General features: G+C 40.0%; 2 protein-coding genes across 9 annotated transcripts in view; one reads left to right on the plus strand and one right to left on the minus strand.

The window, feature by feature from the left end:
• Positions 1 to 11,386, minus strand: part of RSBN1L (round spermatid basic protein 1 like) — a 70,206-nt gene extending 58,820 nt beyond the window's left edge. The window contains exon 1 of one of the 2 annotated variants that reach the window (XM_081799654.1): positions 10,764 to 11,386. In XM_081799654.1, coding sequence (XP_081655780.1) covers positions 10,764 to 11,337 — 574 coding nt within the window. In that variant the 5' untranslated portion in view covers positions 11,338 to 11,386. The remainder of the gene's footprint in view (positions 1 to 10,763) is intronic. The other variant, XM_006731912.3, reaches the window with a different exon arrangement.
• Position 11,387: 1 nt separating this feature from the next.
• LOC145716378 (uncharacterized) overlaps positions 11,388 to 15,879 on the plus strand; it is a 116,958-nt gene continuing 112,466 nt past the window's right edge. For all 7 annotated transcript variants that reach the window (XR_014139009.1, XR_014139010.1, XR_014139011.1 and 4 more), the window contains exon 1: positions 11,388 to 12,013. The gene's annotated coding sequence lies outside the window, so the exon portion shown is untranslated. The remainder of the gene's footprint in view (positions 12,014 to 15,879) is intronic.

Here is a 15,879-nt window from a genome sequence, read left to right on the forward strand (position 1 = left end):
AGCACTGAGGAGAAGTTAAAGAGCTAAACAAGAGCCTTGAAGGACATTTTTAGGAATTTGAACATCATCTCATAAACAGAAAAGTGACATAACCAAATGTGTTCAGATTTCTAGCCATCACTTAGGCTGTAGCATGAAAAATGAATTGAAACATCACAGATTTGAAGTAGGGAGCCCAATAAGGAGGCAGTTATACAATAATCTAGGCTAGAGATAATGGTAACTTGAACTAAGACTAGTAGAAAGGACAGTGAAAGGAGATAGATATAAAAGATGGTGATTAGAACTAACAAGATTTGGCTACAGGTTGGATGAAGGTAAAGTGTAGAATCCAGTTTTCAAGCTTGAGCCACCAGATACAAGATGGCACTGAGATAAGGAACATACACAGCAGGACAAATTTGAGTAAGGAAGGCTGAGTTTTGAACATATTAATTTTACAGTTCTGTGGAACATCTAATAGTGACTATGTCAAAGATGGATATAAAACTCCAAACTAAGCTAAGATTTGGGGAGTGCTAACAATAGACAGTAGAAAACCAACAGGGTGATTAGCAAAGCCAGAGAGAAGAGTACTGTAAAAGGGTCCCAAACTAAACTAAATGCTGAAATAGTAGCAGCAGAGATAAGGCCAATGATGAGGGAGGCCAGGAGAGGGAGGACAAATGGAAGGTAAACTGTTAAATTGTTAGACCAGAGTAAAAGTTAAGGAATCATGCCTAATCTTGATTTTTTTGAGACCGTTTTAAAGGCTGTTAACAGCTGGCTACCTAAGAACTAAGAGAGGATCTGAGATTATTTCCTCCTCACACAAAAAGCAATCATTGTTGTCTGCCACCATGAGACTTTTACAAGGGTCCCCTCCACATATGCAATACTGAAGCATACACACACTAACAGAATCTCCTATACATAGAACATTTTAAAACTTTACATATTGACTCACCATTAATTTGAGCTGCATCTGATAAGAGAACTCTAATATAAGGCACTTGCCTATATCTCAAACTCATATCCATCTTTTCCAACTAGTTCTCCTGCAGGCCCACCAACATTTTTTCAATGATATGCTTACTTCCTCCATCTGAAACCATAAAATTAAATATATAAATCCTCCTCTCTTGCTACATATTTGATAATCATGAAGGCTGATCATACATTCCCTCTCAAAATCTTTTCCTTTCCATGTCCAGGAGTACCTCATTTTACCACTAAAATTAGTCTCCAATATCCCTGTCTCTATTTTTTCTCTCAGCCAATTCATCCTATACAACGCTAACAAATTAGTATTCCTTAAATACCAATTTGAATAAATTATCACTCTATTAAAAACAAACAAACTGTGCCTTGCTGTTGCCCACAGTACGAAGTCTTAACTCCCTATCCTGGCAAATAGAAAACATATTGTGGCAAACTTTCAACTGGCATGAGGTGCTATTTCCCAACTTTGTACAAAATCACCAATCCCAGCTGAATGGTTCTATTCACAGACCACTGAACATGGCATGCACACTCCGGTCTCTATGGTCTTGCTCACACCGTTTCCCCTAACAAGCCTGTTCCATCATCTCCATTTTCCTAAGTCCCACTTTTCCTTCAAACTCTGGTTCATTTATTTAGCAAACTAGCTCACTATGTAAGGTACAATTCTGGATAAAGGAGATTTAAAAACATTAACACAGTTTGCACAATAGTTTATAGAGCTGGAGCTCTTAAGTCAAACTACATAATGATCTAAAATTTAGATTGTATACTTATTTAATATCCTTGGGCAAGTTAAATTTTCTGAGCTTCCATTCAGCACTTATAAAAGGCTAATATCTAACTAAACTTTAAAGAAGTTGTGAAAATTAAATAAAAATACATATAAAGTGCCAAGTACAGTTCTATGTGTTAATTATTATTATTGTTGTTGTTATTATTGTTTCTGTCCTCAAGAAGCTTATATTCTAGTTCAAGTTGCACCCAAGTACTCACTGCATCAGCTTTTGGTCCAACTCAAAAAAGCCTGACAGAATTTACTAATCGTGATATTTTCATCATCCTCAAAGGAGAAAAGTGAAAAATGGTGACTATATACTCCCTTAAGGTATAAAGTTCATCAGTGATTCAGCCAGAAAATGAATGCCCCAGGACACTGGCTTTCCAGAATATTGTTCCACATGTCAAACCACTGAAAGCGGTTCTGAATTAAATAATATCTAAAGAAAATGTATACCCTTTCTATAAAAAAACTAACAAGAGGGTGCCCGGGTGGCTCAGTTGGTTAAGCGACTGCCTTTGGCTCAGGTCACGATCCTGGAATCCCAGGATCGAGTCCCGCATCGGGCTCCCTGCTCGGCAGGGAGTCTGCTTCTCCCTCTGACCCTAACCCCTCTCATGTGCTCTCTCTCATTCTCTCTCTCTCAAATAAATAAATAAAATCTTAAAAAAAACACAAAAAACTAACAAGAGTAGCCACTTAAGTTTGTAGTGCAAAGAGAACAGATAAAATTAATTTCTTAATAAAAAGTATTTTTTTCTTCAAATCACTTATTGAGTACAAGGCAAAGATCATAAAATGATGACTAAAATGATGCCTGCTCTGAAGGAATTGATATAATCTATTTAATATAGGAATTCATATAGGTATACAGTTAATTTATATTAGTCAACAGAGAACATTATGTAATAGAAATTGTAATTTCGAAATATATATAGTATTTAACACACTATACTAATTCATATTTACTACATTAAAAAAAACTGGTAGGACTTCTTATTTTTGGCCCATGTTACCAATATTATAACAGATCATCAATTGTAACTGACTACACTCAATCTTTAACGAAAAGCATTCTGCAAGTAGCTTTCCAAAATTCAAACTATGATGAATTTAGAATTCAAGAAAAGTGTTTACCATAAGATTCTAGTCTTATTACTTATTTACTTTGGTACCCAAAATCAAAATAGACTGCCAAATTTTAATATAAATACAAGAGTAGCAAATTATTTTGAATTCCCCATTCCCAAATCAAATTCCTTTTTTATTTAGAAATAGTTTGGCATCATTTTTTAAGTCCCAACAGAATGGGTGACACAGGCAAAAATCATTAATTGATACTGAAGCCCTTAAGTAAAAAATTGCTGGGAAATTGGATATTCATAAATCATCGACACACCGATTACAAACTAAATGCAAATAGAAAAATGAACTAGTATAATGGGGATAATGGTCACCTCAACCAATTTACTAATGGCACAATCTTAATATTATACGCCTCCTGATGGGATGTAATATGAAGCACACCTATGAAATATTCTTACCAAAACTATTTAATCTGGATTAATCAGCCTTGATCTTGATACCTAACTTCCAGTTTGTAATAAATACAAAGAATCAAGCTAAATACCACAACATGGATGTAGAGATTACTTAAAATCTTTAGTGGCAGCTGGGTGGCTCAGTCTTTAAGAGGCTGCCTCAGGCTCAGGTCATGATCTCAGGGTCCGGGGATCCAGCCCCATTGTTGGGCTTCCTGCTCAGCAAGGAGTCTGCTTCTCTCTCTCCCTCTCCCTCTGCCCTTCCCCCTGCTCACGCTCGCTCTCTCAGGCTCTCTCTCTCGCAGATAAATAAAATCTTTAAAAGAAATAAAATAAAAAATAAACAAAATCGGGGCACTTGGGTGGCTCAGTCGTTAAGTGTCTGCATTCGGCTCAGGTCATGGTCCCGGGGGTCCTGGGATCGAGCCCCATGTCGGGCTCCCTGCTCAGCGGGAAGCCTGCTTCTCCCTCTCCCACTCCCCCTTCTTGTGCTCTGTCTCTCGCTGGGTCTCTCTCTGTCAAAATAAATAAGTAAAATCTTTAAAATAAATAAAATCTTTAAAAATATATATCACTATAAATGTTTAGAAATCATGAATATAAAAAAATCTACAAGGTAACAGGTATATTAAACTAGTATCTTCAAAAAGTCAATGTCATATGAAGAAAACAGTAAGTGGAACAGTTCCAGATTAAAGTAAACAGAGAGGGACGCCTGGGTGGCTCAGTTGGTTAAGTGACTGCCTTCGGCTCAGGTCATAATCTCAGCGTCCTGGGATTGAGTCCCTCATCGGACTCCCTGCTCAGCAGGAAGCCTGCTTCTTCCTCTCCCACTCCCCCTACTTGTGTCCCTCTCTCGCTGTCTCTCTCTCTGTCAAATAAATAAATAAGATCTTTAAAAAAATAAAATAAACAAGACATAAAAAGAAAATATCACTCAAGAAATGGCATTATAAAAATAAATATTTAGTGTTGTTTGGGATACAATGGGGAACTTGGGGGTTATTGGAAGACTAAAAATGCATTGGCTATATGATTATTTTAAATATTTTATTTTTAAAATTTTTTTAAAGATTTTATTTATTTGGCAGAGAGACACAGTGAGAGAGGGAACACAAGCAGGGGTAGTGGGAGAGGGAGAAGCAGGCTTCCCGCGAAGCAGGGAGCCCGATGTGGGGCTCGATCCCAGGACCCTGGGATCATGACCCAAGCCGAAGGCAGACACTTTACGACTGAGCTACCTAGGCGCCCCTTCTTAAATATTTTAAAGTTATTGTAATTATCTACTTTTAGAAGATGAAGGCTGAAATATTTAAGAATGAAGTATCATGATGTCTACAGTTTACTTTCAAATGATTTACTTTCAAGTGATTCATTGCATATATAAGATAAAATATTAACAGTTGTTGCATCTAGGAGGAAAATCTATTCTTTCAGCTTTTCTGTGTGCTTAAAATTTTTTATAATAAAAAGTTAGAGAAAAAAGAAATAACTTGGAAAAAGTTTTAAAGTTCATCTTCACTTTCTCCTTCCTGTTTATCACAGTCTAAAGGGAAAAAATTAAGTTAACTGTGGCATTCTGTAGTTAGGCTCACACTCTTGCAGAGATGGGGTTGATCCAAATTCTTTACACATTAGCAATGCAACTCTGAGCGAGCTAAGAAAAACTCAGAGTTTTAATCTAAAAATATTGAGATAATACCATGGCATATGACAAGCACTCAACAAATGCCTTTTCTTTCTCCCACCAAATCCCCAAATTTTATTTCCTAAGCTATCATGGCTGACCGCACACTGACTTCACAAGTATCTGCTCCAAATAAATGTTACTGGGAGTTTTTTGTCTCCTTACTTAGATTTACTTTTCTGATACTAAATAGTTAACCCAACCCTTGGGCACAGCTGGTGGGAATGTAAAATGGTGCAACTCCTATTGAAAACAGTTATGGAAAACAGTATGGCAGTTCCTTAAATTAAGATTACCACATAATCCAGCAGTTCTACTTCAGGGCATATATCCAAAAGAACTGAAAGCAGGGACTCAGACAGATATCTGTTCATCCATGTTCATAGTAGCATTATTCATAATAGCCAAAAGGTAGAAGAACCCACATGTTATCAAGGGATGAATGTACAAACAAATGTGGTATAAACATGTAATGGAACATTATTCAGCCTTAAAAAGGAAATTCTGACACATGCTGCAACACACACACACATAGAGAGAGAGAGAGAGAGAGAGAGAGAGAGAGAGAGAGAGAGAGAGAATGTGTAAGTGTGTATATGGGAGGGGTGGGGGTTGATTCTGCCCTCCTGCATCTTTTACCATCTCCAATTTCTAAGCCTTTCTAGGGGTACTGCAAAGTAAATAGGATTGTTTGGGACTTACACTAACCTTCTATTATGCTCGCTCACCCCCTCCTCCGTTCACTGCCCCCACCACAGGAATGAGGTACGATCTCCAGCAAAACTGAATCAGAATGGCTCCAAACTCAGGTGCGTCCCACACAGAAAAAGGGAGAAGTGAAATGTGGGTGTGAAAGAAGGGAGACTAAGTGAAAATTTAGAAACTGAACGGTGAAACTTACAGCTTTCTTCCTCCACCAAGCACTACAGCGGCGCCATCTAAACTCATTACCTCTGCCAATCCCCTCCTCTCCATTATTCCAGTTACACAGACAGACAGAAAAATGAAGGACCTTTATCTGAAGAAACTGAAAACCCTCTTACCCACTACCCAGAGAAAAGAAGTAAAGGTAAAATATGGGAGGGGCGCCCAGCTGGCTCAGTCGGTACAACACGCGATTCTTGATCTCGGGGTTGTAAGTTCGAGCCCCATGTCGGGTATAGAGATTACTTAAAAATAAAATCTTAAAAAAAAAAAGGTAAAACATGGGAGTTTATTAGTCACTAAGCCATGCTCATGCATGCCCAGTGAGCTTTCAATCAGCTTTGAACATTCCTTGAATATGAAGGAACTGCTAAGGATCACACAAATCTGAAGAAAGCCTCCAACAAGACCAAAATCAACGACCAAAAAAAAGTTTTGGAGGAACCAAAAACAATGCAAGAAACGAAGAAACTATAATTAATATCCTTGAAGAGGTAACAGAAAATGCTGCACCCATGAAAAAAGAACAAGATGCTACAATACAGGAACTAAGAGCAAGAGCTCATGAAACATTGTTTTAAAAGAGAGCTAAAATTTAAAAATTCAATAAAAGGGTTGAGATCTCCCAGATTGTGGAAAAAAGACAATTTTTTTGGAGATCAAATTTCTCAACAAGAACATTGGAGGCCAGGCAATAATGGGAACACCTCCAAACTTTTGAGGGAAAATGATTTCCAATATAGAAATCTCTCAACAGCCAAACAGTCTAGCATGAGGGTAAAAATAAATTAAAAAAAAAAAAAATTTCCAGTGCACACTTTCACAGTAATAGTAGAGGAAACCAAAATGAAGGAATAAACCAAAGGAAGGCATAGGGTCCAGAAAAAAGGGACTCAGCGAAAGTGAAAGAAATTCTCAGAATGTCAGCTAAGGGAAGTCCCAGATGACAGCTTTGCAGCAGGCCTAAAGAGAAAACAATCCAGACTAAAGCAGGAAGAAAGACAGCTACAGAAGAGATGACTACAGGAACAAACAGAACTGATAAGTTTATCTGACAGATTTGACCATGTGGAAAATTGTACCGAGAAGCATTTTATGGAGCTGCTGGAGGGTACAGAAAGACTTTGCCAGACCAAACTAAGCAAATGAAAAAACTAGGTATGAAAAACAAAGGTTACACAAGAAAATGAAATCATAGTAAACTATTTTAGCAGTGACAAATACTTGGTCATAATGATGAAACCTCTGAATATGAATTTAACCTAAAATTGTGGAATTAACATTAGAAAGATAGGAAAAAGTCTAGTTTGAAAAATCTTCCAACACCTATCCCTTTAAATCACTGACATTTACATACCTTAAATTATTCACATCTAACAGACTCTTTAACTACAGAGAACAAACCAATGGCACCTAGTGGGTGGGGGAATGGGTTAAATAGGTGATGGGGATTAAGGAATGCACTTGTGATGAGCACCTGGTGATGTATGGAATTGTTGAATCACTGTATCGTACACCTGAAATGAATATAACACTGTATGCTAACTGGAATTAAAATAGAAACAAAATAATTATTATTCAATTCTTAAAAAAAGCCTCTATTTTCATTAGTTAAATTCTGTAACTATACTTTCAAGGCAAACATTCTGTGAAATGCTCTGGTTTTATCTTGGGATACTTAACAGGATCATTCTAAGGAAAAAAATAAGTTAATAAATGCAAAGCAAAAACACTAACAAAAATGAGAAGAGCTATACAAGTTTTATTAGTTACTGCAATTGTTAAGGCACTCTGTTATCCAATAATATGTTTGTTCTGTTTGCTATAACATAATTCTAAATGTTGAATACCTTCAGTACATGTCCACTCTTACCTTCCACATTCACCAATTCAAAAATTTATTCAATCTTATAGGAAAATGGGCTGTGAACTCTTTAGTAGATTACCTCTCACCACTAAATCTGGTTATTTTCTAGTTTTAAAAATCTAAAACATTTTGCACATTTTCTTTTTATAAGAAATAAATTTAACTTTTACATGATGACTCAGGCTATCATGGAAGTCAGCTACCGCACTATGACTAGATGACCTCACAGGTTTTTGGTGTGTAAGGCACCAACCCTTATGCTAAATGGGCTTAGACTGCTACGCTTTTGTGATTGTTGTTTTATCACTCTTAACTTTCAAATCTGTCAATGATTCTTACTCTATCTGGACTGATCCACTTTTTAATTGTTATAAGGTTAAAAAACAAATCATCATATTTCTGACTCAAATAACATTTACTAAATGGCTTGCCAAGCCTTTTCATACACAGTTTCATTTAATACAAGTAATTCCTGTTAAGATGGTAGCCAATGTAAAAATTTAGCAGTTCTCACTAAAGACTTAAAAAAAAAAAAACCTACTAGCATACAGGAACTCAACTGGTTAATGGAGTTGGGAGCTAGATTTTTTGGATGTCTGTTTGCCTTTTGAGGGAAGGATCTATTTTCTTTGCTTAGGTGTCTTTATAGTTCACTTTCTGTTCTGATTCAGCTTGTTCAATCAGCCAGCTATGGGATAAATGGGGTCACTGAACTATCCTCTGTGCTATCCATGAACTATCCAACTTAGAGCAACATTAGAAAGAGTTATATATCTAAAAAAACAGACATATCCACTAAGATTTTTTTTTTTAAGATAAGGCTAAGCCCAAGGTGGGGCTTGCTAAGCCCAAGGTGGGGCTTGAACTCACTGACCCGAGATCAAAGAGTTGCACGCTCCCGTGGCTGAGGCAGCCAGATGCCCCAACCACTCACTAAGATTCTTACATAAAGCCCAGAGAAACGGACTGTATTACAAATTAGAATTTTCATATTTATAATTACACTTATATTGAATGTATATAATTTTCTGTTTTAATAACACTGTTGCTGAGGAATTTTCTTAATTGATTAGAACAGAACTTCAATTTAGTTAAAACTGAACTTTAGAAGGGTAATACTTCTTAAGATTTTCACCATTAATCATTAAGACACCGAAAAAAATCCTTTGATTTTTAGATTTTCTTCAGTAAAATAGCAGCATTTCTCTCAAAAAAAAAATGAAAATCTTACAATGGTGTTCATATTTAGTCACTACGAAGAAAAAAACCCTATAGAGGTCATGGAAAAACATGTTCTCCACATCCTAATGTAGAAGCTATCATTCCTCATATTAAGGCTTCATAAAATAATCTGTAGCCTTCGAAAGAAGAATTCTAAATGTAATTTAAAAAACTGGACAAATTTCTCTTTAACAGCCATTTCACATTAAGAGCCATTTTTATGCTCCATATTTTAAGTTAGACTTGGGAAAGAATGCTTATTTATTTTCAGCCATTCCAATACCCTGACAATGTTATACCCCACACTCACTTCCTCATTCAAAGAACTTAGAAGAATACACTGTTCACACATCAAAAATGAGACTAATACCAAGCTGCAAGCGCACAGACTTTCAAGCACTTTTTACTTTTAAAGGTAAGCATTAAAACGAAATAGCTTTAAAATACTAACCACCTAAAATTCCAGACTAAAAGTAGTGTAAGTTCCATCCTCAAAACCACTTTCCTAGAAGCAACACTCTCCAAAACTGAGAGAACTTTACCCTGTGCCAGAGTACCTGATGGCTATGCTTAGTTGTCCAAGGTTTTCTACAGGCAGAACAGCAGGGAAGAAATAACTCTGCTACTACATACTCCTGTGCAGCATTTTAAAAAAATTGTGAGAACAGCCATTCTAATTCAAACATATAGAGAATTATTCATGATTTAAGCTACAATTAGATCAGCAATACTAAAACTGCTTGACATGTCATTTTTCCTCAAAAACACTTTCACAATACATTCTCAATGTATATTTATAATAAAGGTCACTATGTGCTTTAGGCTTTTGATCACATAAATACCTAATTTTCAACCACTCTCCGTGTTGTACCACCGTCAGATCAACTGTGTATCAATAAATAAGCAGCTCCATCTATTTCAAATAAATACTTCCTGAAAATCATACGGCTAGCCTACATCTTAAAAGAAAATTGCCTAGCCCTGTCTGAAAAGGACCCTTATGAATTTGCCATTTTCTGATGCTAAAACATTTTGCAGTCACTTGATCTGGCAAAAAAACACGTCAACGCTCCTGATTTTATCATTTGCTGCAGGAAAAAAGAATATGGCTGAAAATTCTTTCTGAAGGGTGGTGGTATTCCAAATAGGACCACTCAAAACACCTGAGAATACTGAGCGGTGCGGAGGGTGCAGGGAGGCTACCTTATGAAACAGCACACTTCGGGCCCTGCACACTACCTCATTTCCCTAATAGGGATGAAAAGCTCAGGCCTCTGGTAGCTTCCAGCTGACGCCAATGCTCTCCACACCCCTTTTTTTGACAGGATTTTCTGGCGCTGGAGTCTGTGTCACAAATAACGAATTCTGTGATCACGTCTAAACGGTCTAATAATGAATCAAGCACCTTTTACAAGACCAAACCCTTCGCGATCCCATTCCCTCCCCTCTCCCTCCGTAGCCCAGCACACCTAGGCGGGTACTCTAGACCGAATTCTACAAATCTTGCAGCGCATTAACTGGGAGATAGAAACAATATAAAAAATAAGTTTCGGCCATTCCCCTCGCTGCAACCGAAATTACAGGCTCCATTTCCTGTCCCCAAGGGGACTGCAAAGTCGCCTGCTGAGAACGGGACGCCTCCCGCCCCCTCCAGGCTGGCGCCCGCGGCCCCCGCGCTCCCCCTGCCCGGGCCCCGCGGGCGCGAAGAGGTGGCGGGGACCCGCGGCGCCCTCCCCTCCCCCTCCCAGCGTCGACACCCACCTCGCGGCAGCGGCTTCACCTCCCCGTTTTCCTCCCGGGCGGCCCCGCCGGCCTCGCCTGCCCCGCCGAGGCCGTGCCTCCTCCTTTCCTTCTCTCGCTTCTCCTTAGGTCGGCGCGGCTTGGCGTTGGCCGAGGAGGCGGCGGCGGGCAGCAAGAGATGGTGAGGCTGAGCGTGCAGCAGCGTAGGAGGGACCAGCAGTTTGCGCGGCACCGGCTGAGACGAGGAAGCGGAGGCTGAGGAAGGGACCGCGGAGCCAGCGGAAAAAGAGAAACTGCTCCGAGCGGAGGACGGGGACGGGGCAGCAGACAGACCGGGAAAGCTCCAAGACGCGGGGCTGCCATAGCTCTGAGGCGAAGGTGCCGCCAGCGGCTGCAGCTGCCTGCTGTTCCCGCCGTTGCCCCCCTCTCCGTTCAGTCTCCGCGGCGCCTTCTTCTCCTCAGTCCGGACCTTCTTGGCCGACAGAGGACCCGGTGGGTCCCGGAAGGCGGGCTGCAATTTGCCAAACGGTTCTTTCTCCGAGACGGCGGCGGCGGCGGCCGCAGCGCCGTGCACTGGGCTCGGCGGTTCCGCCATTTTGCGCTCCTGTTGTATTTACTCTCCTCCGCTCCCGGGCGCGGGGCAGGGGCGGGCCCTCAGCGAGGGGCGGGGGAGGGGCGGGGGAGGAGTGGAGCGGCCGGGCCATCGGCAGAGCCCTCTATTGGACGAGCCATGCTGAAGGATCCCTCTGGGAACCAACGAAAGGCGTCAATCTGGAGCCGAAGAGGCGGTATCGCCAAGCGGACCAGTTTTGGAGGTCAAAGCTCCGCGGGGCGCGGCTAGTGGTGGAGCGAACTGTGAGGGGAGGGTCTTCCACTTGTCGCCAGCGTGAACCCTGGTGCCGCGTGAGTGTCCGGAATGAATCCCCAACTCCGGACCCTCAACTCTGCCCCCTTCCAGGCGCGCTCGTCTCTGCTTCAACTTTGTCATGTGTCACTTTCTCTTCCTTTTATCCCCTGGGGTCCTTTTGGTCCCTCCCCGTCTCTTCGCGCTCAGAAAGCCGAATTTCGCTGATGCTTAGCTCAGAGAAGAAAATTTTGTGCGGAATTCAGTCCTTCCTTCTGTTAGGCAGCAGTCGTTGGATGGGAGGGACTAAAAATCACTTGGTGTCCTGACAAGATCTGTTACTGTTGCTAAGATCGTCAACTCTAATGCTTTAAGGGAGGTAACTTCGCGCAAAGCCAGAACTTTCGGATTACTTCCGAGCTTGAAGGTAAGACTCCCTGGATAATTTTTCTTTTAAACTTTAGTGGTACACTCTTAAAGCTCTTAATTTTATTGCAATTATTATAACTGAGGCTTGCTAAGAAAAATCCGTTAGCGATATTTATTGATGTTTGAAAAGCAAGGATTTTTTTAGGTGTAAAATAGCGGTTAGCACCCTGAGTGTTCAGTGCTTTATAAATGTGTATTTTGATTTCTAACTTAGAAAATAAGGAATTGGGGGAGATGGGTTACAGTAACACGGTTGCAACCAAAGCGAGGAGCAAGATTTTAATTCAACTCAGGTCTCACATAAGATTAACAAGTCAAAGGAATAGATGTAAAAATAAAAGTAGTCAAATCAGGAAATGAGCAGTCGGAGAATATTCTAAGTCCTAAAAGGAGCCCTATGTTACCTGTAACTTTTTAGAAAACAGAAGTAACTTTCCAGGATTGCCAATTCTTGTGACCTCACGAAGTTGGAATTTTTTATTTTGTTTTCCCTTTTTTGTTTGTTTGGAATACTTTGGAGTCAAAATTTAATAATGGACTTTTTTTTAGGTGCCTCAAATTTTTAAAGTAATGAAAGTATTTACTTCCTTTAATACCTTAAACGATGAAAGAAAGTGAAAACTTTGTGGTTGGAATTGACTGTCAGCATATGTCTTCATGAAAAGTAGCATTGTTGGAAGAGTGGACAGAGGATGGGGCTGGAAATCACTGGGTAGTAACTAGGTTTGTAACCTCAGTCAGTGTTTCATCTGTCAGAACCTCTGTTTTATTTGAATAAATTCAATTACATGATCACTAAAGTCTCTTACATGCTCTTAACTTCTGCCATATTCAAGAATCTTTTCAAAATCACACTGAAACCATTACAATTAAAATAGCCTCTTAATTGTTGACCCTCCAGATACATAAATGTATCTCATATACGTTAATATAGTACCTGGAAACTTGTACCATTTATTTTCTCATCACCCACATAGAAGTCTGGAAAATCCGATTTGGCCCAGCTAAAGTGTACTCTCACTCTCATGAATTTGTTTCTGCTTGCACTATAGTCCTTTATACTGTTATACACGCTTATCAGTCCTAACCCTAAGTTTGCATAGCCTGGGCAAGAGTATGGCTTGGAGGATCACATACTATGTGTCTAAATATTTAAGTTATAAATCAAGATAACAAACTATTATAAAAAATGTATTCTGGGACACCTGGCTGGCTCAGTCAGTGGAGCATGTGACTCTTGATCTCAAGGTTGTGAGTTTGAGTCCCACATTGGGTGTAGAGATTACTTAAAAAAATAAATCTTAAAAAAAGATAAAAATAAAAAATGTATTCTACTCTACCACCTTGACTGAAATAATAATCTGGAAGGCCAGGTTTAAATTTGTAATTCTCAGACTTCTAGTGTTCTCAGCCGGATCCTGTTCTCTTCCCATTCCCAGCTTCTTCACCCACCACACCAGAAGGGACCATGCATGTGTGCACCTAACATGTGCAAGCTTATGTCTGCATCCTTCTTGCAAATACTGATGTGTAATCAGCAGCTCTGTCTGCCCTCTGATCTAGGCAGACATGGCCCCTTGATCTCCTGGACTTCTTGCTCTTTGCAATAGGAGGAGGATCCTTCCAGGTCTAAGGGCAATTCAGTTATCTGTTATCAGTGCTCAATTATCTGTTTTCTCTCCTGTGTAATCAGCCATCCCCTTTCAGCTAGATCAATCCTCATAACACTGAAGTAGGAGAGAATTCCCACCACTATCACCAATTCCTGTTGGCTTCATCTCTGCTACCACTAAAACCATCCACTTTTCTCCATGCCCATTGTTGGCACCCTATTCAAAGTACTATCCCTTCTCACCAGGATGACTATACTGGCCTTTTTTGTCATCTCTTTATATTCTTGTTTTTCAGATCTGTTCTCCATTCTATCCAGAATGCTATTTTTAAAACCTAAATTTGATCATATCACTTTCTTTGCTTCAGACCTGCCAATGGCTTCCGTTGCTTTTAGGATAAAGAACAAATCCTTAATGTGACCCATCATGAACTAGTCCCTTCTTCTTCTGTATCAAGGTGAAAGCTCTTTAGTTTCTAGACTGCACCATGCTATCTTTCAACATAAGAATATTGCATATGTTGGGGCGCCTGGGTGGCTCAGTCGGTTAAGCATCTGCCTTCGGCTCAGGTCATGATCCCAGGCTCCTGGGATGGAGCCCTGCATCAGACTCCCTGCTCAGCAGGAAGCCTGCTTCTCCCTCTCCCTCTGCCTGCTGCTCTGCCTACTTGTGCTCTCCTATCTCTCTGTCAAATAAATAATTAAAATCTTAAAAAAAAAAAAAAACAGTATTGCATATGTCGTTTCCACTCCCTGGAATGGTTTTCTCTTTACCTGATGCTTATATGATGGTTTGGATAATGAGCACGGTGGAGTAAGATACAATGAATACCTCCTGTATTTCTAACCTGCGTGACTTGATGGACAGTCGTACCATTCACTGCCCTAGGAAACATTGGAACCGTGACAAGTTTGGGCTACTCCTTGACCTTGGACCTGATGAACATGAGGTGCCTATGAGAAAGCACATCTTTTGGATCTCAGCTCAAGCCAAGTCTCAGTTGTTTGGAAAAGCCTACCTTTTCTTCTCCATCAAGACTAGATTCTTACCTTGTTTGTTCCTGTTCTCTTTATCCCCATTTCTTTCGCTTTTGGTTGTTGTTGTCAGCTCACTGATAATCTCTCCCATCCCTTTTCATTCCCTTCTCTATAACAACAGCTCTATTGAAAACATACTACCATATATCCTGCTTTTCCATCTTGTTTGAAACTCTGAGGACACAGTCTGTACATTTGAAAGTTGTTCCTTCTCTCTGAGCTGGGGATCACTTCCCCAGTTCTACATCACAGAATTTCAAGTTATTATTACTCTTTCAATATCATGCCAAAAGCCCTCCCTTCTATCAAATTTTTGTGTTATGACTGTACCATCCTCCACTGACTTGCTGGTGATTTTGCCACACTTAATGACGACTTTCATACTTTGCTCATGTTCATCCCCTCTACCCTTCAGCCAACATTTTAACTGACCTCAGTGTCCATGCTAATGAGCCACCAAATATTCTTGCCTCTGTTTCTTCTTGGACTTGCATTTCCATTCCATTTCAGTCACAAATTCCAGTGGACCTTCCTTGATCCTTTTCATCACCCTTCCATCTCTGAAATCCTAAACTACAATGCTTTAATATTCAGGGTCCTCACTCCTCTATACCATGCCCTTGTCCTTTGACCTCAGGAGAACTCCCAGACTCTAAATCTTTCTTTTTCACCTAATTATGATTGCCAAATAAAATACAGGACACCCAGTTAAATTTGAATTTGAGATAAACAATGAATAAATTTTTAGTCTAAGTATGCCCCATACAGTATTTGGGACATATTTATACTAAAAAAATATATTCTTTGTTTATGTGAAATTCAAATTTAGGAGCTCCTGGGTGGCTCAGTCAGTTAAGCATCTGCCTTCAGCTCAAGTCATGATCCTGGGGTCCTGGGATCAAGCCCAGCATTGGGCTCACTGCTTAGCAGGGAGCCTGCTTCTCCCTCTCCCTCTGTCCCTCCGCCCCTCCCCCCACGCTGTGCACTCTCCCTCTCAAATAAATTAAAATCTAAACAAAAAAAAAAAAATTCAAATTTAACCAGATGTCCCTTTTTAATTTTCTCAGTAGAGCTGATAGCCCTGCACTAATCTATCCTTTTTGTACTTTCTTCACTATCCTATCTAACCTAGAGCCTGTGGTATGTAATTGGTACCAAACATTTGCTAGCATCTCAGTTCCTCACACTCTAATCCTCTTCATCTCTATGCTGCT

Source organism: Leptonychotes weddellii, chromosome 12 (assembly GCF_054177405.1).
Source record: "Leptonychotes weddellii isolate Sample4059 chromosome 12, ASM5417740v2, whole genome shotgun sequence".
NCBI lineage: Eukaryota > Metazoa > Chordata > Mammalia > Carnivora > Phocidae > Leptonychotes > Leptonychotes weddellii.